This window comes from Sciurus vulgaris (genome assembly GCF_902686455.1).
Source record: "Sciurus vulgaris genome assembly, chromosome: 7".
Classification (NCBI taxonomy): Eukaryota; Metazoa; Chordata; class Mammalia; order Rodentia; family Sciuridae; genus Sciurus; species Sciurus vulgaris.
Window position 1 is genome coordinate 88,721,977 of NC_136467.1, and position 23,089 is coordinate 88,745,065.

At 38.0% G+C, this 23,089-nt stretch overlaps 1 protein-coding gene across 1 annotated transcript; it reads left to right on the top strand.

The window, feature by feature from the left end:
- The first annotated feature begins 716 nt into the window (after positions 1 to 716).
- On the top strand, positions 717 to 17,989 carry CGAS (cyclic GMP-AMP synthase). Its single transcript, XM_079146534.1, has 5 exons — positions 717 to 1,409; positions 6,525 to 6,744; positions 10,347 to 10,589; positions 15,812 to 15,914; positions 17,013 to 17,989. The coding sequence occupies exons 1-5, from the start codon at positions 729 to 731 to the stop codon at positions 17,362 to 17,364; spliced, it is 1,599 nt and encodes a 532-aa protein (XP_079002660.1). The 5' UTR covers positions 717 to 728; the 3' UTR covers positions 17,365 to 17,989.
- The last annotated feature ends 5,100 nt before the right edge of the window (positions 17,990 to 23,089 follow it).

Consider the following 23,089-nt stretch of genomic DNA (forward strand, 5'->3'; position numbering starts at 1 on the left):
GTATTTTTATAAAGGAGGAAGCTTGGCTTCGTAAATAGATATTTAAAAGCCTGCATTGAGATACTCTGGAATCACAACAGCAGCAGCAGTCTGGATGTTGTTGTTTGTTCTGATGGGCTTTAGAGAGTCTGAGGTCGAGGATGTAGTTCAGTGGTAGAGCACTTGCCCAAGCAGGTGCCAGGCCCTGGGTTCAACCCTTCTACCAAATCAATCAACAATCCGAAAAGCCAGCACTTGTACATAGGAACTTTAAGATTTTGTATGCTTTTTTTTTTTCTTAAAGAATCAAATAAAATGAAATACTTCAATCCTCATTCTGTGTTGTAAAATTTGAATATTTTCTATTCCTCATTAAAAACTATAAGATACTATTTAAACTTACACTGAAAAAGTTTTCTCTGTCGACTTCAAATGTTCACAAATATGTAGTTCTTCAAAGTAATTGAAAGCAAATGTGTTTGGCTATCAAAGGGCTTGAGGAAGTTACCTGTGATTCCCAAGCCATTGGCACAGCCTTGCCCCGAGCGCTCCAGGCAGGCAGCCGCGGGCCCGCCACTTCCCGGCGGGGGCGTGGCTCCGCGTGACCTCTCAGTGCCAGCTTCCAGGCCGCAGACGCTGCGTTCGCGCCACATTTTTAAGTTTCATTTCCATCAAGACATTGCTAGTTCCTCCTCCCCTGGCCTTTTCCCGAAGTCGACTCTTCTTCTGAGCAACAGAGAGCACCAGTCATGGAATCCCAGCGCGGAAAGGCAACTCGGACTGCTTCGAAAGCCGGAGCTGCCACCCGCAAGGTTTCGGAGCGGAGCACGAGGGTCGCGGTGACCGAGCCCCGCGAGTCTCCCGCTGCTCCCCGGGCCGCCCAGCTCAACGTGGGAAAGTGCGGCTCTGTCCGGGAGTCCCGGTCCTTGCAGACCCAGAGCGCCCGGGACTCCCAGGAGGAGCTGCAGGAACGTGCGCTCGGAGCCCGCTCCAAAAAGGCATCTTTGCGCGCGCAGGGTGCGCCGCCCTCGGGCGTTAGTAGCACAGACGGAGCTGAGGCGAAGTCGGCTCCCGCCGAGGCACCGAAGCCTCCTGTGGCCCCAAGGCCGCTCCCTACTAGGGCAAGGTCTCGCCGCGAGGGAGGCGCGCGCTCGGCTCGGGAACAGAGACCCGCGCCTGAACTCGCGGAAGTGCCTTGCTCCGTCACGCCGGCCCGGGTTCCGAGTCTGGGCGTGCGGGAGCGGGTGCCTGGCGGCTGGAAACCCCGGGCTGTGCTGGACAAGTTGAGGCTCAGGCGCCAGGAAATCTCAGCAGCGGCGGAGGTGGTGAACAGGGTCGTAGACCACCTGCTTCGGAGACTGCAGGACTTCGATTCCGAGTTCAAAGGTGTCCAGCTGCTGCGCACCGGGAGCTACTATGAGCGCGTGAAGGTGAGCCACGTCCTTCCCAATCTAATATTCCCCGCTTCCCTGGACTCGGGATCCCTTACTTCCCTTCGGAGGTAACTCAGACTTATTCTTCGGTGGCCTGTGACACAGTTCTAATTAGAACCACAAACAGTTGTCGGTTCATTTATTCATCTGTTCGTTCAGTGGTCATGCAACCAACAGATATTGATTGCCAGCTACTCTCAAGACACCGCTTTGAAGGAATTCGAATTTATAGATTCATTCATGCAAACAGATACATACTGAGTTTCTTTAATAATTCCATGTTTGTTTGGTGTTGATCTGAGGTTCCAAGTCAAATTCCGACTTGAAACATTTGAAGTGGTCTGTGAAAAATTCCACCAAATTAATATAAGAAACTTTTTCCTATGAGGTGGAAAAATATCTTCAATATTCCCTCACCCCTGCAGACACCCCAATTTCTCTCCAATTTTATTTCATTGCCCTTTCTGGGGTTTGAACCCAGGGCCTCATGCCTACTCTAGCCCCTATTTCCAATGGATGTAGATGTAGTGGAATGTATGGATGTAGTGGAAAGCTCATATAGAGTGAAGTTTTTTAAAAATTAGGAAAAAATGTTCTACATCTACTAAAAAGCATAATTCATAAACATATCTGATATGATTGCTTTTGATTGTATATTCCACAGTTCCACTTGTTCATGGGTAGTTGAGTCACTAGAGTAACATGTCAGTATAAATTAAAGGTTTGCAAGTTCCTGCCTGAAGTTTGTTTCCTGATCAGTGTCAGATTCCTTTGGTTGTGTTTTTGGTCTGGCCAGTCAGCTTAATGAGTGCTGGGCTGAACATCTCCTTTAACTCAGTAAAATCTTTGGTACAGTGTGAACAGAAATAAAGAATGATAGTATATGTTCACTGAGTAATCATAATTTATTTTAAAGTTATATATTAGCTTTATGCAACTAATTGTTGTCTTCTAGTAGGTGGGATGATTATAAAAGCTAGATTTAGGGTTTAAGGATTATAAACTCTTGTTTTTCTCTTTGGTGTCTTTATAAAAATCACACAAGAGAGCAGGTTAATATTATGCATCTTTTATTTCTAAGCCTTAACACATGCATTTCATGGCAGTGAATGAATGAGCTCAAGGAGAAAGGATGGGTGCAGTCTCTCAAGATTCATACTCATCTTTGAACATCTTACTAAAGATACTCAAAACTTAATTTTTAATTTTTTTATTCTTAGTTATACATGACAGTAGAAGGTATCTTGGCAGACTATACATACATAAAGTATAACTTATTCTATTAGGTTCCCACCTTGTGGCTGTATATGATGTGGAGTTACTCTGGTCGTGTATACAAATACAAGGCTAGGAAAGTTATGACCAATTAATTCTGCTGTCTTTCCTATTCTCCTCCATTTCCCTTGTTTCCCTTTGTCTAGTTCAGTCTATTTCTATTATCCCTCTCCCCAACCGCCTTTGTTTTGGGTTATCATCCACAAATCAGAGAACATTTGGCCTTTGGTTTTTTGGGGTTTGGTTTATTTCACTTAGCATGATATTCTCTAGTTCCATCCATTTACTGGAAAATGCCATAATTTCATTCTTTGTGGCTAATATTCCATTATGTATATTTACCACATTTTTTTTATCCATTCATCCATTGAAGGATACCTAGGTTGTTTCCATAGCTTGGCTATTGTGAGCTAAGCTGCTATAAACATGGGTGTGGCTGCATTACTGTAGTATGCTGTTTTTAGTAGACTGAGAAGTGGAATAACTGGGTCTAATGGTTCCATTCCAAGTTTTCTAAAGAATCTCCATGCTGCTTTCCATAGTGGTTGCACCAATTTGCAGTCCCACCAACAATGGGACATCCTTGCCAGAATTTATTGTTACTTGTATTCTTTATAACTGCCATTCTGACTGGAACGAGATGGGATCTCAGTGTAGTTTTAATTTGCATTTCTCTAATTGTTAAAGATGTTGAACGTTTTTTCATATATTTTTTGACCATTTGCATTTCTTCAGTGAAGTGTTTGTTCATTTCCTTTGTTCATTTATTGATTGGGTTATTTGTTTTTCTGGAGTTAAGTTTTTTGGGTTCTGTGTATATCCTGGAAATTAATGCTTTATCTGAAGATACTAAAAACTTAAACCATACTGAGTAAATTTGAAGAGGAATTAAATAATAGAAACCTATATCATGTTCATTTTTCCTTAGATTGACCTATCAGTTTAGTACAATCTCAGTAAAATTCACTCACTTTTCTGTTTAAATTGACAACCTGTTTAAAAGATTTATATGGAAATGCAAAGGACTTAGAATACAAGGCAACCTAAAGGAGAAAATGTTGGAGGGTTTACCCTACTAGAGAGCAAGACTTACTACAGTCAAAGCTATCCTAATTAAGCAGGTATTAATTGGTGCAATTATAAACAGAAAGCCAATTAAAAAGAAAGTCCAGAAATAGATCTCTACATATAATTAAATATAGCACACAAAATATACATCAATGTATTCAGTAGGGAAAAGGGAGACCTTTCAATAAGTGGTACTGGATCAGTTGGATATCCAAATGGGACAACCATGAAATTTGAACCCTACTGCACATCATATGCTAAAATTAATTTGAGATGTAACATAGACGTAAAAGTGAGAAGTAAAAACAATAAAGCTTTTAAAAGGAGGCATAGAAAAATATCTTCTTAATTGTGGGGTGTGAAAATATTTCTTAAACAAGACACTAAGTCCACTACCAATAAATGATAGATATATTGAACTTCATTAGAATTAAAGAAATTCTCATCAAAAGACACCATCACGAAAGTGAAAACTCAAGCCACAATTGGGAGATGTTTATAATACTTAGATTTGACAAAGGATTCATACGAATCAACAAGAAAAATACAAACCAGTCTGGGAATGGTGGCTCATGCCTGTAATCCCAAGCAACTTGGGAGGCTGGGGCAGTAGAATCTCAAGATCGAAGCTAGTCTCAGCAACTTGGTCAGGCCCTAAGCAACTTAGCAAGACCCTGTCTCAGAAAGAAAGAAAAAAAAAAAAGGCAGGAAATAGGGTGCTGGGAATATAGCTCAGTGGTAAAGTGCCTCGTAAGCCCCCCAAAAAAGGATAAACCAATTTAAAATTGGGCAAACAAGTTGAACAGACAGTATGCAAATAGCAATAAACATGAAAGGTAAGTAGCATCATTAATCATTAGGAAAATGCAAATTGAAGCCATGATGATAGTTAAAATTAAAAACAACAGCAACAACAAAAACTTGACAATTCCAAGTGTTGGAGAAAATGTGGGAGAAACAGAAATTCTCTTAACACTGATGATGGGAGGGTAATTTGGTACTACCTTTTTAGAAAAATTGGTAATTTCTTCTGAAATTAAAGAAATGCCTACTCTGGTTCAACAGTTCCACTCCTGTGCATACAGTAGAAACGAGTGTCATGTCCACAAAAGATACACAAGAGAATGCTCAGAAAAATATTATTTGTAATAGTTAAAAACTGAATTGACTGGGAGTGTAACTCAGTGGTAGAGCACTTACCTAGCAGGCTAGAAGCCCTGGAATCCATCCCCAGTACCAAAATAAAACTGAAAATGACCCAAATATCTGTCAAAAGAATGAGTGAATATATTCGACCTTACTTCAGTGGAATACTATATGAAGTAGAAAAAAAAACCAAAAAACCAAAAAAACAAAATACCAATAAACCCAACAGAATATTGAATTTCACAATGTTGAATGAAAGAAATCAGATTTAAAAGGGTACATACTATATGATTCCTTTCTTATGACTTTCCTAAGGAGGCAAACTTAGTATGGTGTTAGAAGTTAGAATATCCCTTGGTGGAGGGTAACTGACAGAAAGTGGGAATGAGGGAAGGTTTGTAATGCTGAGGATAGACATGGGCAAGTTAGAATGCTGCAGAGTGCACTGTAATGATCAGGATTCTTTTTCTTGAATATATCCTCCTTGGTTTGTTGTAAGCCTTTAGTAGAGTTCTGAAAAGGCTGAATTTGATGATTTCTGCCTGTATTCTTATTGTTTTTATGGAGAGCAGATCTGGGAAGGCTCTTCACCATTCCCGCTGATGTCCTCCAAGTGTTTGTTTCACATCGTAATATGTTTCAGCTCTGGCTGCCCATGACAAAGTACCATAGGTGGATGGCTTAAACAACAAATATAATTTCTCACAGTTCTACATACCAGAAGTCTGAGATATGGGTGATGGCATGGTCAGGTTCCAGTGTGGACTGTCTTACTGCTTTGCAGATGGCTGCCCCCTTGCTGTGCCCTTAGTGCATGTGCACATGTGTGCATGTTATCTTCCTCTTATGAGGCCATCAATTCTGTCATGTTTAGGGTCCCACCCTTATGACTTTATTAAACCTTAATTACTTCCTTAGAGTCCTATTTTCAAATAGAGTCATATTCAGGGTTAAGGCTCCAACATATGGATTTTGGGAGTCCATTACACAGTATTTCTCATTTTGAATCAGTCATATTTCATGTCATTAGTAGACATGTATGGTAACTTGATTTTGTGTGTTGTGTGTGTGTGTGTGTGCGTGTATGCGCACGCAGAAGATTGAACCCAGTGGTGCTCTACCACTGAGCTACATCCCCATGCCTTTTCGTTTTTTATTTTAGTACCACTGAGTTGCCCAGAATGGCCTCTAACTAGTGATCCCCTGGCCTTAGCCTCTGGAGTAGCTGGGATTATGAGCCACTGGTTCTGGAATGGTTACTGTATTCTCTATTGAACAGTACAGTAAAGTTATTAAGCTTTAAACTAAATATACCCCAACTGGCACAGATTTTTAAAAGCTTACATTATATCATTTAAAATTATTTTAATTATAAAAATAATGCTTGCTTATGATTTAAAAAATAGAGAAGAAAGAAAAATTGAGAGTAGGCCCTGCATACTAAATCCAGCAGTAATATTCACTATCTACTGCTAGCTTCAGTAGTCCCACTCCCAGAGGGCATAACTATTATAAATCCTGCTTTTCAAAGTAGGATTCCAAGTGGAAACTTCAAGAAATATTGTAATTGCTTGGAACATAGTCACAAGTATACATTTCAGTTCTATTTTTATGATTTCTTAGATTTCTGCACCTAATGAATTTGACGTCATGTTTAAACTGGAAGTCCCCAGAATTCAGCTAGAAGAATATTGTAGTAGTGGTGCTCATTACTTTGTGAAGTTTAAGAGAAATCCCAAAGGAAATCCTCTGAAGCAGTTTGTAGAAGAGGAAATATTATCAGCTTCGAAGATGTTGTCAAAGTTTAGGAAACTCATTAAAGAAGACATTAAAAACATTGAAGGTAAGATTTTTGACTTTTGATTCTTAAAGTTCTAATGCTACTCATTACCAACATACATACTTCTGAGTTTTTTTCAACTTCTCTGCAACAGACTGTTGATTACTACTTCCTTCTAGAAATATTTCTTTACTATTGGTTTTCATTTGATGCTTCTTCTTGAAGAAGTGTTAACGGACTCTTTTGGTTTCCATTTAGTATTCATTAAACTGCTGCCTGTGTCACTGGATAAATGTGCCTGAATAAAATTGGTGGGATCCCCCTTTGAAACTCACACTCTAGTGGAGACACAGTATAAATAACATAACCCTGAATTGCAGTGAGTGATCTGAGGGTATGAACTGGGAGATGATAGTAATAGAGGTGGAGTGGAACATGACCCCAAGGTAGCAATAACCTGGCGACCTCAAGGAACAAAATGAGGACCATGTGGACAAGGGGAAGAGTGACAGGCAGGGGCAAGATTCAGGAAAGACTTGGAGATCCTGGAAAAGGAGTTAGATGTTATTCTGTGTTCATTGATAATCCAGGTTTTAATCAAGGAGTAATGATTGACTTTGTATTTTTAAAAGTTTACTCTGGCTTCTATGGAGAAGATATAAGAAGGTAAACAGGAAAATTAGAAAGTAATATGTTTTAATACTTGAGGTAGCTTGGATGGATAGGCATGAAGTGTTAGGGATATAGAGAAGCAAGCAGATCCACGCTGTGGCAGTGCTTGCATCTGGATTAATACTAGTGGGTGAGAGAGAGGACTAAATTAAGATGGTTTCCAGGTTTCTAGATTGCACCTTTTTCTAGGATGGGAGGAACTGAGGAGGAATATTTTGTTAACTTTTTGGTATTATAACAGTACCTGAGATTATCAACTTAAAAAGATTAAAGGTTTCTTTTGGCTCACAATCTTCAGTCCATGTTGCTTTGGGTCTGTGGTGGCACATTGTGGCAGGAGCATGAGGTAGAGCAAACCACTCACTTCCTGCCCAGGAAGCAAAAAACATAAAAGAGAAAGGTAGCAGGGTCCCACAGTCTGCCTGAAGGGGATGTCCCAATGACTTAAATACCATCCACAAGGCTCCACCACCTAAAGTTTCCACCACCTCCCAATAATGCCATCCTGAACCTTTAAGTATTTGCACAGTGGTGCATGCCTATAATTCTAGTAACTCAGGAAACTAAAGCAGAAGGATCACAAGTTCAAGGCCCACCTCTGCAATTTAGTAAAGCCCTAAGCAACTTAGCGAGACTCTTTCTCAAAGTAAAATAAATTTTAAAAGGCCTGTGAATATAGCTCATTGGTGGAATGCACCTTGGTTCAATTCCCAGTACCAAAAACAAACAAACAAACAAATAAACAAAAACAAACCATAGCAAATATATGTAGGGACGTAAATTAAGAGTTGGATTTGGATATGTTAGTCTAGTTAGAGATTCCTGATCCACATCAAAGTGGATATGTTAAATATGTAGTTGGGATTGTCTATATAGTAGAAACCATAGCACTAATTGGCTTCTAGTATATAGATAGTTGTTTTTTCCATTTGTTATTAATTGCATATCCTTACTTACAAGATTATAAGGTACAGAAGACATAGGTCTTCATCTTTGTGTTCACTAATATATCCTAAAAACCATTCCTATACCTTAATCAATGAATACAGATTAATGAATAAATGAATTGACACTCTTTGCCTAGGTGGTCTCACCCATTCCAAATGCCAGCCTTTATGTTGATGATTTCCAAATGTTTATTTGTAGTCCAAATGTATTGTCTGAGCTCCACACTTATATCTTTTTTCTTACAACTGTAGTTTTTCTCCTGACTACATTCTAGCACTCCTGATCCTTCTCATTCTGCAGAATAGGGTCTCATGAGAGGCTTGGTACAGGAGAATGCACAAAAGGAGAATATAGTTTGCAGCAGTGGTCATCGTTTATTTGTTTTTGGTACTGGGGATTGAGCCCAGGGGTGCTTTACCACTGAGCAATATCTCTATCCCTTTTTATTTTTTATTTTGAGAAAGGGTCTCTTACTTGAGATCGTCCTGCCTCAGCTTCTGGAGTTGCTGGGATTACAGGTGTCTGCCTCCCCACTGGACACTGGTCAGTGTTTAGAATGCTACTGACTATCTACATAATCATTGGATTATTTGGTCTTTGGATTTGAATGGCTGTTGGTAACTTTGACAAGAACAGTTTCAATGGGGTTATTGACACATAAGAATGAAAGGCCTAGGATGCAATGGAGACGGTGTGTGTAGGCAACTTAAAAGAATTTGGACTGGGAAGGAAGCAGAAAGATGCATGAGCATGGGGAAGAGGAAGATGTAGGATCAAGGGAGGGTGTATTTTAGAGTGAGAGATACTGTAATCCTTGTATGCATGTAAGAATGATCCAATGGGGGGGAAGAAATGGCTGAGGCAGGAGGGGATCATTAAAAAGTAAGAGGCTTGAAAAGGTGAGAGTGTATATACAGGGGTGGCCTTTGACATGTGGAACGTGGTAACAGAAGGGAAGAAGGATCAATCAGTAAGAGGTAGGCAGGTGCACAGATTTCTCCAGCATTTTCTCCTTTGTACTCTACTCCCAGAAATCTAATCTAATCCTTTCTTTTCTTTTTAAAAAGGGTTTTGCTAAGTTGCACTGTCTGGTCTTGAACTTGCCATCCTCCTGCCTCAGCCTACTGAGTTGCTGGAATTACAGGCATGCATCACTGCATTCAGCTAGAAATTCTACTTGGAAGTAGTCTTCACTACTCAAACACCCACAACTCGAAAAGCCACCTGTACTTCTGACTACCAATAGCCACCTTTCCAGTGCCCATATCCGATTGGGTGCTCATGGTGTCCAAAGTGAATTTCAAGTTGGCCTGATTTTTCTTCCCTGCTTTTTGTTTTGGGAAATGGAATCCACATCAGCCATTTCTCAGGCTGAAATCTGGGATAGAATCCCAGGCTCCTACTTTCCTCTGCATCTCACAGACTCAGTGCATCTATCAGTTTTGTTGATTTAAAGCTCTTTATTCTATTTATTTAGAGGTGAGATCTCATTACTGGCTCAGGCTACCCTCAAAAACATTCTTTTGGGGTTTGCTGGGGTCAAATGCAGGGCCTTGCACATGCTGGGTAAGCGCTCTACCACTGGTCTACATCCCAGCCCTGATTTGAACCTCTTTAATTGCTCTCACCTCTGTTCCCTGTGTCTTGCTGCTCATTGCTCTATGCCTGGCTCTTGGCATGGTCTGCTCTCAGGTCTCTCTCTTCCCTGCCACTCATGTGGCCTTCTTTTCAGGCTTCCCTCCAAACTGGTATCCACAATTCTAAATGAAAATTCAATTACAACACTCCCAAATTCCAAAGTCTTTAGGAGCCCCTCCTCATATATGCTAGACAGAATCTCGACAATGCTTCCCAATCATAGGTATCAATAAATATGGATTAAGCGAATAAACCCTGCCTTGTGGGGTCATTTTCTGTTCTAGAACCAATATTCACCTTCTACTTAGTACTTCATAAATCCTCAATTACAGTTACATTGCTTCCCCCCTATTTCCAGAGAAAATTGGATTGATAAACCCTTTCTTCCCTTTTGTATTTTTTAACAGGTATAGATGTCGTTATGGAGAAGAAAAAACGAGGGAGCCCTGCTGTAACACTTTGTATTAGAAAACCTGAAGAAATATCTGTGGATATAATTCTGGCTTTGGAATCAAAAAGTAGCTGGCCTGCTAGCACCCAGGAAGGTCTACCCATCGATAACTGGCTTGGAGCAAAAGTTAGGAAGAAACTAAGACAACAGCCATTTTACCTTGTACCCAAGCATGCAAAAAACGGAAGTGGTTTTCAAGGTATTTTAAATGTGAAGTTAAACATGAACACATAAAAGAGTTGGTAATGTTTTATGCTGGGGCAGTAGAAGACCCACAGGCAACTAATGCTGTTGGCATTGCAAGAGCCATCAGGATAAATAGGATACAAGACGAGAGTTTGGTGAGAGACAGAATTGAAGAGGGCATAGTTACAGTAGTATTATCAAACAGTTATAGTAAGCTTCATTTGAACTTTTTTAAAAATAGGCTAATGTAAGTGTTCTGAGACTAGTCTTAGCCACCATGTACAGTTGGGAATATTAAATGCATTTTGAATTTATGATATTTTCTGTTTACAATGGTTTTTCTAGACATAACCCCATCATAAGTCAAGGAGCATCTGTATTTGCATGAATTGTTTGGGATCTTTCTGCATGGGCATTTTGTCTCTTCTCTACCATTTATCAATTCATTCATTTTTATTGATTTATCAGTGTGAACTGGGGAGATTTGTTTCATACTTGGTGCTGTAATCTAATACTACTTTATTTAGTTTATTGCTTAGAGTGTTCCAGCTTAGCCATTAGGAGCTCTTTCAGTTGACTTCTGGGTTCTTTTGACATAATTGCCTCACTCTTTTTTGAGCACTTCTTCACTTTCTAGCACTACAGGATCCAACCTTTTCTTGTATATGACCTGCTGTGTCATGGAATCCAGGGACCTCTGGATCTCTTTATTGGAGAATGTACTAGAAACCAAGATCTGGGTGTTAGGTGTGCTTATCACTAGTAGGGTGTCATTTCCTTCACCTAATGAAGCAAGGAAATGTGTGTGTGTACTTTAACCCTTGTATATATATGTACCTATAAATATTTCTATATGTAGTTACCTGAATTGTTAAGTTATACTTGAAGTCATACTGATGTCTTTAACTACAATCCATTGCTGCATGGATTTTTCTAGCCTTTCCTTTTTGTTATCTATAACCTCTCATCCCGACAATGAAAGCACTGACCCACACCATGAGCTATTTATTACTTAATTCTGTGATTCTAGTGTACAGGCATAGTTGTTTCAGAATTGTGAATCCATTCTCCTATGGGAAACATTTATGACTAGAGTATAGTGCTTATATAGATTCTTTTGCCTTTAAGACTACAGACTCTATTCATTTCCAGAGAAAAGCATTGTTTCCCCCACCTCTTCAAGGAGGTTGTTTTATATATTTAATACAATTAGAGTTTCTTTTCACATTCTGAATTATTCTCTTGGCTATCCTGACCTCCTAAGTGGGTTTTTTTGTTGTTTTTTTTTGGTGGTTGTTTTGTTGTGCTTTACCACTGAGCTACATCCTTAGTTCTGCCCCGTGACCTTTTTTAAAATTTTGAGACAGAGTCTCATTAAGTTGCTCAGGGACTTGCTAAGTTGCTGAGGCGGGCCTCAAACTTGAGATCCTCCTGCCTCAGCCTCCTGAGTTCCTGTTATTACAGGCATGCACCACTGTGCCCAGCTGCCAAGTGCTCTTTTTAAAAATTTGCATACATTTGGGTTGACCCTTTGTGCTGAGTCAACACAAATGTTGACAAATACATTAGGTATGTATTGGCCCTTATATAATAGTTTTACTTTCCTAAAAAGTCCTGTGCTTTATCATTTCAACCCTTCCCATTCCAAACCCCTGGCAGCCACTGATCTGTTTACAGTTTTGCAAGAAGCACATATGACTGAATGTCTATGTAGCTATTCCTGCACTATATTGTGTCCTGTTAACATCTTGGCCTACGGTGGGGTATAGCCCAATGGTAGAGCACAAGGTCCTGGCTTTGATTCCTAGCACCACCAAAAAAAAAAAAAAAAAAAAAACCAGAGGAAAAAACCTTGATCTATCCTTGGACCAGTACCATTTTGTCATACATAATATAGCTTTATAATTGATCTTAATATCTGGTAGGAAAAGTTCTACAAGTTTGTCCTTCAGGGGTGTTTTAGATATTCTTGACCCTTGACATTTTCATGTAAATGTAGGAATCAGCTTATTAAGTTCCACAAAAATAATTTTTGGAATAAAAAAAAAATGTTTTTTAGTTGTAGTTGGACCCAATACCTTTATCTTATTTATTTATTTTTATGTAGTGCTGAGGATTGAATCCAGTACCTCAGACGTGCTAGGCAAGTGCTCTTCCACTAAGCCACAACCCCATCCCAATTTTTGGAATTTTGATTAAGATAACATTGGATGTGTAGATAAAATTATTGAGACTTGTTATATTAAAAATAGTGAGTCTTCAGACACATGTACAAGTATGTCTCCATTTATTTATATCTTCCCTAGAGCTGCGTCTTTTTTTGTTGGTACTGGGGATTGAATCCAGGGCCTCACACCTGCGAGGTGTGAAGACACTACAACTGAGTCACATCACTAGCCCTTTTTATTCTGGTTTTTTTTTTTTTTTTTTTTTTTTGGGTGCTGGGGATCGAACCCAGGGCCTTATGCTTACTAGGAAAGCACTCTACCGACTGAGCTATCTCCCCAGCCCCTTATTCTGTTTTTGAGGCAAGGTCTTACTAAATGTCCAAGCTGACCTTGATCTTGAACTTGCAAACCTCCTGCCTCAGGCTCTGGAGTAGCTGGGATTACAGGGGTGCACCACCATACCTGCTGCTTCTAATGCTTTTTTTTTTTCCTTCTGTCCTGGTTGTTCTTATTTTTTTAATGTTTATTTATTTATTTTGATTCATTGTACACAATAGGGTACAACTGTTGTTTCTCTGGTTGTCACACCATTTGTGTAATCATACATGTCTAATGCTTCTTAATGAAGTTCTTGAGTTTTCTCTATAGAAATTTTTTTATCTTTAGGCCATTGAGCTATTTAAAGCCCTTTATTATGAATTTTTAAACTAATAGAAGAGTAGGCTGAAGAATATGTTAAACTCACACATATTCCCACATACTAACTTTAACAGTAATCAACTTTGTGACCAGTCACGATATATCTATATCCTTATTCACGTTCCCTTTTTCCTTATTATTTTGAGGCTAATACAAGACATATAATTTTATTTATATATTAGTTTGTATCTCTAAAGAAGAGAAGATACAAATACAATAATTACATACGAAATAAATAATTCCCTAATGTTATCAAGTAGCTTGTTGGTGTTTAAATTTCCACTTGTCTCTTGTCATACTTTTCTCAGTTCACTTGTTTGGATCAGGAACCAGATAGGCCCACACATTGTGAATGGTTGATATGTCTGCTCAATTTTTTTTTTTTTTTTTTTTTTTTGGTATTGGGGATTGAACTCAGTGGTGCTCCACAAATGAGCTACATCTCCAATCCTTTTCACTTTTTATTCGAGGGTCTTGCTAAATTGCCCAGGTTGCCCTCAAACTTGGAATCCTCCTACCTCAGCCTCCGGAGTTGCTGGTCTACTAAATTCCTTTTAATATATGGCTTCCTTTTCATCTCTCTCTCTCTCTCTTTTATTCTTTTGAATTTACTTATTGAATTAATAGGTTATGTGACCCATAGAGTTTTTCACAGAGAGGATTAGCATGTTCTAGTTTCTTTTGTATTTCATTGGTAGTTATATCTAGAAGGTAATATTTTTTATGCCATTATAAATAATATCTTCCTTAAAATTTAATTTTTTTCATTTGTCATATATTAAAATACATTTGATTTTCTTATCTGCAATCTTGGTAATTCTTAAATTAATTCTGTAAATTTATTTATAACTTCTCGTATTTTTTATATGTACAGTTGTCTCATCTACCAGTAATGATAGCTTTGTTTCTTCCTTTTCAATGCTATATCCTGTTTTTCCTTCCATTTCTTGTGTTTTCTGGGACATCCATATTGGCAGAAATAAGGATAGCAGGCCAGGAGTAGTGAAACACTCCTATTATAATTCTAGCACCTCAGGAGGCTGAGGCAGGAGAATTGCAAATTTGAGGCCAGCCTGGGCAACTTAGTGAGATCCTGTTGAAAAATAAAATAGAAGCATTAGGGATATAGCCCAGTGCTTGGTTAGCATGTAGAAAACTCTGGATTCCATCTCCAGTACCAGAGGGAAAAAGTAGCAGTCATCCTTGCCTTCTTTCTAACTTAAACGTTTAACTTTTGACCTCATATTCTCGTGTTGCTGTAGTTTTCTAAAATCTACTTTTTATCAGATCACGATCTCATCTAAACTCAAATTGCTGGGAAGTATTTTTTTGCTTTAAATGATGAATGAATGTAGAATTTTATTAGTTATATTTTCTGCATCTCCTGAGAGGATGATGTGATGTTTCTCCTCTATTCTGTTAATGTGACAGGTTATATCTGTTGATTTTCTAACTGTAAACCAGTCATGCATTACTGATATAAAACCAACCAGGATGATTAGAGTTTAAAAGAGCAATCCATGCCAGGCATGGCGGTGCATATCTGTAATCTCAGTGGCTTGGGAGACTGAGGCAGGAGGATCACAAGTTCAAAGCCAGCCTCAGCAATTTAGAGAGGCTCTAAGCAACTTAGCAAAACACTGTCTCAAAGCAAAAAAATAAAAGGAGCTTGGGATGTGGCTCGTGGTTGAGCACTCTGTGTTCAGTCCCTGGTACCAAAAAAAGAAAAAAAAAAAGTTGACCATCTGACCCTACAAGGTGATGCATATTTCCAGCTACTTAAGAGGCAGAGGCAAGAGAATTTTGAGTTTGGGGCCAGCCTGGGCAACTTAGAGAGCTCCTGTCTCAAAAAATAAAAAGGGCTGGGGATGTGGCTCAGTGGTTAAGCAACCCTGGGTTCAATTCTCCTGTACAATAAATAAATAAATAAAAGAGCAAATAATCATTCTATTTTTACACAAACTCTTACAAAGAATAGAAGGAAACATTTCCCAATTCATTTTATATTAATACCAAAACTTGCAAGGACGATACAAAAAACTGAATCAATTGATTCAAATTACTATGGAAACAAACTATTAACAAACAATTTGGCAACATATATATAAAGCAATACATCTTACCTTGGCTAACCATATTAAGCTCCTACCTCTCAGCCCCTCCCACTTTTTTCCCATTTAGGCCCATTTCTTTGCTTTATTGCCCTTATTTTAATGTATAATTAAATTATATGTTTGTTCACTTCTTTTGGTCTATCTCCCTCTAGAATTTCTTCAGAATAATATTGTAATAGAGAATCACTTAAATATTGTGTTATCTAGATAGGCTTTTGATAAAGTGCTTTTCTATTTTTCTTTTTGAAATTAAGAACAGACATGGCGGCTCTCTTTCTCTCACATTGAAAAGGATATTTTGAACAACCATGGGCACTCTAAGACATGTTGTGAAAATGATGGGGTAAAATGTTGCAGGTAATGTCCTTATTTTGTTAAATGGCAGATTGTATGTGGTTTGTTTAGTTTTTGTTGACTCTATAGCTCATACATGAAGATGATCATTGAGTTGGGGGTCAGGGAAGGGTTTGGTGACCTGGGGAGAGTGTGAGCATATTAATGCCATGTAATGGGAGGAGGCAGAGGGTTACTCTTATTGGACACTAGTGCTTGCTTTGGAATGGTTTGACTGCATTGACAGGTAGGAACTGACTGGTTAAACTTGAAACCACACTGAATAGGTAGTAATTTTTCTTGTAGCATACACTCCATAAGGAACTGAGGTGGAAAAATAATTGTTCATGTGAGTTTCTAAAGTTGACCTTTTATAAAGGTTATGAGAGAGAAAACATCAAATCATGAATAGCCAAGATTCAGGCACAGAGGTTCTTTAATGTGCATCTGTTGAAGCAAGCAATTAGGAAAATATATTGCTGATAAGGCTAAGTAATTTTACAAACATTAAATGTTGTCATTGCCTAAATAATGGGATAATATTGTAAATATTTATAATCCAATGAAAGAAAATGATTTTATAAAAATAAAAACAGGGCTGGAGTGGCTCAGTAGTATAGCCTAGCATGTGTGAGGCACTGGGTTTGATCCTCCACATAAAGATAAATAAATAAAGGTCCACTGACAATTTAAAAAAAATTTTTAAATAAAAAAATTTTTTATAGATACTGAAGAAGTAAAGGAGTAATATAAATATTTGTCATTTCTTCATGGTTGAATTAATTCTTTTTTGTGTGTGTGGTACTGGGGATTGAACTCAGGGCCTTGCACATGCCAGGCAAGTGCTCTACCACTGAATCACATCCTGAACCCTAGTTGAATTAACACTGATAGAAGAAAATGTCTAAGCTAGGATTGGGGAAGAAAGAAGAACTATGTGCTTTCAAAACTTCAAAGCATATGTTTGAAAATATAATCAGGTTTAAGGTGACTATATTATATTTCATTATATTAATACATCTTTATTGTTTAAATTTTTTTTCTGTAAAATGATGAAGTATTTTGTGAAATAAGTAAGTTGTAAATAAGTAAAAGTAAATGGCTTTTTTTCTTATTTGACAGGAAAGATTGTTTAAAACTAATGAAATACCTTTTGGAACAGCTGAAAAAAAAGTTTGACAACCGAAAAGAACTGGATAAATTCTGTTCTTATCATTTGAAAACTGCCTTCCTGCATGTATGTACCCAGGACCCACTGGATAGTCAGTGGCACCCCAAAGATCTAGTATTCTGTTTTGATAACTGTGTAGCATTCTTTCTTAAGTGTCTCAGGAAAGAACAACTTGAGCATTATTTTGTTCCTATAGTCAATCTATTCTCTCGAAAATACATTGACAAAATAAGTAAAGAATTTCTGTCAGAGCAAATCGAATATGAAAGAAACAATGGATTTCCAATTTTTAATGAATTTTGAAATTTTATTTAAAAAAAATCAAGAAGTAAAGTGACTGTAGTAATTGGAATTGTCACAGAAATGATTGACTAGAATGAATGTAATTATTCAGTTCTCAGTTTGTCATAAACAGCCCTAATATAAAGGATTGTAGATAAAATGTGAAGGATTGACAATCCTAGAAAAGACATTAGTTAAGAAATGAAAAGCACAATGAGTATTTAAAGTCTAACAACTTTACCAGACCAGGCACTGTGATACATGCCTATAAGTCCAACTACTTGGGAAACTGAGGCAGGAAGAGACCAGGAGTTCAGGACCAGCCTGGACAACTTGGGAGACTGTCTCAAATGAAAAATATAATAATTAAATTTTGAAATAAAAACTTTACCAGATTGGAAAGTGGAAAAAGGATGAAATATATATCTTCTCCAATTAAATTCATCAAGCATTTATTGAATATCAGTTCACACCTATCACAGGTATGTGGAAGGTTGTGAGAGACAGTAGTAGAAATGATTATTGCTTCCATGAAAGTAGTAGGCTTTGTTTACCTTAAAAATATATTTGGGGCTTTGGGGATATGGGTCTTGCCTAGTGTGCAGGAGGCCCTGAGTTCTATCCCCATCACCACACACGAAAAGGTGTGTGTGTGTGTGTTTGTGTGTGTGTGTGTGCGTGTGTGTGTGTGTGTGTGTGTGTGCAAACACACATACTGTATTTTGAAGCAATGTCTGGTCTGGTCCTATATGCTAGGATAAGAAAGAAGGAAATGAAAAAATAAGTTTTATATTGTCTCTACATGTTTCAGGAAATACATAATCTTATAGGAAAATATAAGACATTTTACTACATGTGATTAAGCATAAAACTTAACTTATTTTCTTTTATTTATTTTTATTTTCAGTAATACTTTTCTGTGTGTTTCTGGAAGGGTAATACATATTGTACCAAACTCAGAGAAAGGGGCGTGGGGTAAAATGTGACTCTCCTTTGTATTCAAGTAGCACTCATTCTAGAGGCACTGAGGTTCATTAACTTTATTTGCTGGTACATTTTGCACTTTATCTTTTGGGCTGGTTTATCTTTTTCTCATCATTTTGTTCTTTGTGTTTTGGATAATTATCATTTGTTGCCTGTATCACATATAACTTCTACCATGTTGGTTGTCTTCATGTTTTTTTCATGTCTTTTAGTAAACAAGACTTTAAATTTTCATGTATTTGTATGTATCAATCTTTTTTATGGTTCGTGCTTTATACTTAACCTACTGTTTTTGAATGTACTAAGAGAAAACCTAGGCATTCGGGTGAAACTTTTGAGAAATAATTAGAAAACTTGGTGTACAAGCAAAAAAAATTCAAGCTACATTTAACATAATAAAAAATGTACATAAAAGAGAAAAGTACATGAGGCCCTGGGTTCATTCCCCAGTGTACACACACACACACACACACACACACACAAAGAGAGAGAGAGAAAGAGAAAGAAAAGGAAATCATAGACTGATTTGATAATATTGCTCAGCTTCAGTTACATGCAAAATTGTAATATAACAATTGACTACCTTCTACTGACTATATTAATCTTGACATTATGATTATTACTATATGGGGAAGATAGGACAATTGGCTGAGTGCCTGTATTGTGATAATATAGTAGATGGAGAACAGATTGTTTTAGTTTCCTATTGTTGCATAACATATTGCCCCAAGCTTATTGGCTTAACACAATTCGTGTTTATTATTTCAAAGTTTCTATGAATCAGTAGTGTGGGTGTGACTCTGCTCAGGGTGTCATGAAGCTATAATGAAGGTCTCAGCTTGGACTATAGCAGCATCTGAGACAGGAGAAAAATCCACTCATGTTGGCAGAATTTGTAGGACTGAGGGCTTCAGTTTCTGCTGTCAGCCAGAGGTTGCTCCATGTTCCTTACCACCTGAGCCTCTCAACATAGGCAGTCCATGATAGTAACTTAATTCTTCAAAGCCATCATCTAACTAAATTTTCTATTATTTTACCCCTTCTTTGTATTTTCCATCTTTTTTTGTCCTTCTGTACTGCAATCTGGATATCTTCCAGCTCTTAGTTACTCTTTGCTTGGCATGGCAGGGCATGCCTGTAATCTGAGGGACTCGGTAGGCTGAGACAGGAGCCTCAAAGCCAGCCTCAGCAACTTAACAAAGTCCTAAGCAGTTTAGCATGACTGTCTTAAAATAAGAAATAAAAAGGGCTGGGGATGTTGCTCAGTGGTTACACACCCATGGGTTTAATCCCCAGTACGAAAAAAAAAAAAAGAAAAAAAAATTTTACTCTTCAGTTGCCTCCTCTAATCTGCTAATAGACTCATCTTTTAAATTTTTACTATGAAAATATTTAAATGTACATAAAAGTAAAAAGGATGATAGCATATTCCCATATGTTTCTCACCTGGCTTCTGTGATATCATCATTCTACTTCTCTGGTTTCCTGTGGTCATTGAGTGTGAAATTTATTATTATTTTCATTTCTAGAAGTTTTATTTGGTTCATGTTCATATGTAATATGCCATTTTTTTTCATTTTCTAATTTCTGGTAAGTAACTTGAAGTTTGTGTTTTACTTAATCATAATATTAAGGATAGTTTATAATGTTTGATAATTTCAACATTTGTAGCTTTTTCTGTTTCTTGTAGTACTTATTTGTGGTACTTGTTTTTGTGTGTGTGTGTGTGTTTGTTTTTGTTTTTTAGCTAAGTATTCTTGAAAAATTACTTCAAGGATTTTTTTTTCAGCCTATGAAGGTGCCTCCCTATGGAGAAGAGGTGTTTAGATGTGTTTGCATTCCTTAGGCTTCTAGAGACATTATCAGGCAGCCAAGCACCTCAAATCAAGGTTACTTCCTGAGGCTTTGTAGACCACATTTACACAGTGTGAACCTGGGCTTCATTCACATCTCTGCAATGTAGATCTACAAGTTCTTACTGTTTTTTTTTTTTTTTTTCCACTTTTCATTTTATCCCATTCTACCATGTGCCAAGAAAATCTTTCTATAATAAACTGGAAGTGGAATTTATTTTTGGTTCATCCTTAACCTTGTTTCAGTCCTTTGAGGTAATTAATTTAATTTGAGGAAGGTTTTATTTCTGTTCTTCATTAGTAGAGAGCCTTGATTTTTATAACTAAAGTCAAAATTCAAGTTTTCTATATGGGAAGCTGTATTTTGGGGCTTCCCCAAGTATGGGCGAGTCCCTTGCAGGGATCTACGAAGCTATGCCTGTGAAGCTTTTATAAGAAATACTGGCTTCCTATGGGCTATGGGGCTCCAATCAAATGTCATGTGTAAGGTGGAAGAACATATCCAGAGTGGATCTAGTCTCTTGTCCCTTTACTGCCACCTGTGGGTCCCAATAAGAATTAACTTTAGAATGGTTATATGGGCTATAAAGGCTACTCTCATAAAGGTGACAATGCCTCTGGCATGCGAAGTTTATTGTCTCATATGCTCCTGAGTGAATCTGATGCCAAGTGTAGCCTCTGGGAGGGCTGTCATTCCTACCCTTATGTCCCTTTGGCCTGATGAAACAGGATTGTCGAATGTCCTTAAATTCAAATTTTATTTTGGAGTTGTCTGCATTGCATGGGTATGTGCTCTCTCTCTCTTTGTGGTGCTGGGGCTTGAGCCCAGGGGCATTTTTACCTCTGAACTATAACCCAAGTCCTTTTTAAATTTTCAAACAGGGTCTCACCACCTTGCTGAGAGTCTTGATAATTTCCGAGTCTGGCCTCAAACTTCAAATCTTCCTGCTTTCCCCTCCTGAGTTGCTCAGACTACAGGTGTGTGCCACTATGCCCACACATTGCTACATTGCTCTCTAGGTTCACTCACCCTTAAATTTTAGGCTGTTTGTGCCTTACTGTCTTGCCAGTTCTTCTCCTTTCAAGGAGACTTTAAAGTAACAGCTTTATTTAGGTACAATGCACATATCATACAATCCATTTAAGGTGTACAATTCAATGGTTTTGGTATAGTCACACAATATTTTCATCACATTAGAATGAAACCCTGCAGTTAATACCTTTTGTATATCTAAGTCTGCACTTAGTTTTTAAAAGGAAGTTTGTTCTTCAAGCTGTTACTAGGGTCCTGATTGTCCTTACCCTATCTCAGTAGCAGGGTATAGGCCCTTACAGGAAGCCAACACCATCAAAAGCTGCCTTCTCAACCCACTGCCCAGGTTGTAAAGTACAATTGTTGCTCCGAGAGCAGGCTGCTGTCCCCTCCCTCCATCTTTTTGGTTGTGTATACGATAGATTCCTTATTTATAGCTTGTTTTCCCATGATTTCCACTGGTAGTCAGCTTTTCATCCCTGTAACCACAATACCTGACCAGAACAGGAAAAGTTTATTTGGGGCTCATGGTTTCAGAGTTCTCAGTCTATAGTTGGTCAGCTCCATTACTCTGGACCTGAGATGAGGGAGAATGTGGTAAAAACACATGGAGGAGGAAAGCTGCTCAGTTCCTGGCAGCTGGGAATCAGAGATGAGAGACACACACACACCAGGGACAAAATGTAAGGTCTTGCCCCCAGTGACCTACTTCTTCCAGCGAGGCCCCACCTACCTATAGTTACCACCCAGTTGTCTACAGATTATTAATCCATCAAATGGATTAATCCACTGATGAGGGTACAGCACTCATAATCTAACTACTTCTCTGAATATTCCTGCATTGCCTAACACATAAGCTTTATGGGGACATTAAAGATCCAAATCATAACATTATTACCCATGCCTAACCAAGGTCCCAAAATATTAAGTGGGATTTTGGGAAATAAAGAATTTTTGTTGGGCACAGTATCATACACCTGTAATCCCAGTGCCTTGGAAGCTGAAGCAGGAGGATCAAAAGTTCAAGGCCAGCCTGGACAACTTAGCAAGACTAACTGAAAATAAAATATAAAAAGGGCTGTATAACTTAATCATTAATTGCCCCTGGGTTCAATCCCTGGTCCAAAAAATAATAATAAAGAAAGAAATGATTCATAAATTTTAAGTTGCCTGTCATTCTGGGCAGCATGATAAAACTTGCTCTGTCCGATGCCATCCTGTTCTGTCCCATGCCATCCTATTTTGTCCTGCATGGGACATGAATCATCCCTTTGTCCAGAACATCTATGCAGTATTATGCTACCCTCCTGTAATCACATATCTTTCTTAAGTATCAGATCAACTGTCATGGTATCAATACTTGTGTTCAAGTAACCCTCATTTTATTTAATAACTGTCACAAAGTGCAAGAGTAGTAATGCTGGTAATCTGGATACACAAAAGAGAAGCTGTGAAGTGTTTTTTTTTTTTTTTTTTTTTTTTTTTTTTTTTTAAGTGAAAAGGTCTCAATGAGAAAAAAAAATAGATATCTGGGGTTGCTAAGGTCTACAATAAGAACAAATCTTCTCTAAAACTGTCATAAAAAATTGTTCTAGTTTTGCTGTTGCACCTAAAATGGGAAGGTTTGGCCACAATGCATGATAAGGGCTTAGTTAAGATGGAAAAGGCATTATTAAATTTGTGGTGGAAACATGAACAGAAAATGTGTTTCAACTGTTGTCAACATTTGCAAGAGAAAGCAATATGCCTATAAAATGACTTCAGCAAAGGATCCATAAAAACAGGTGGCACCAAGCTATTTATAGGGGTTAGATAGATTCAGGAATAGATTTGGACTGAGAAATATAAAAATTACTTGAGAGGCTGAATCTGCCAA

Bases quoted from the DNA above. Each gene is read 5' to 3' on its own strand.
- CGAS (XM_079146534.1), top strand. From the start codon at position 729: ATGGAATCCCAGCGCGGAAAGGCAACTCGGACTGCTTCGAAAGCCGGA. The intron at 1,410-6,524 runs GTGAGCCACGTC...ATGATTTCTTAG, and splicing joins GCTACTATGAGCGCGTGAAG to ATTTCTGCACCTAATGAATT. The intron at 6,745-10,346 runs GTAAGATTTTTG...ATTTTTTAACAG, and splicing joins AGACATTAAAAACATTGAAG to GTATAGATGTCGTTATGGAG.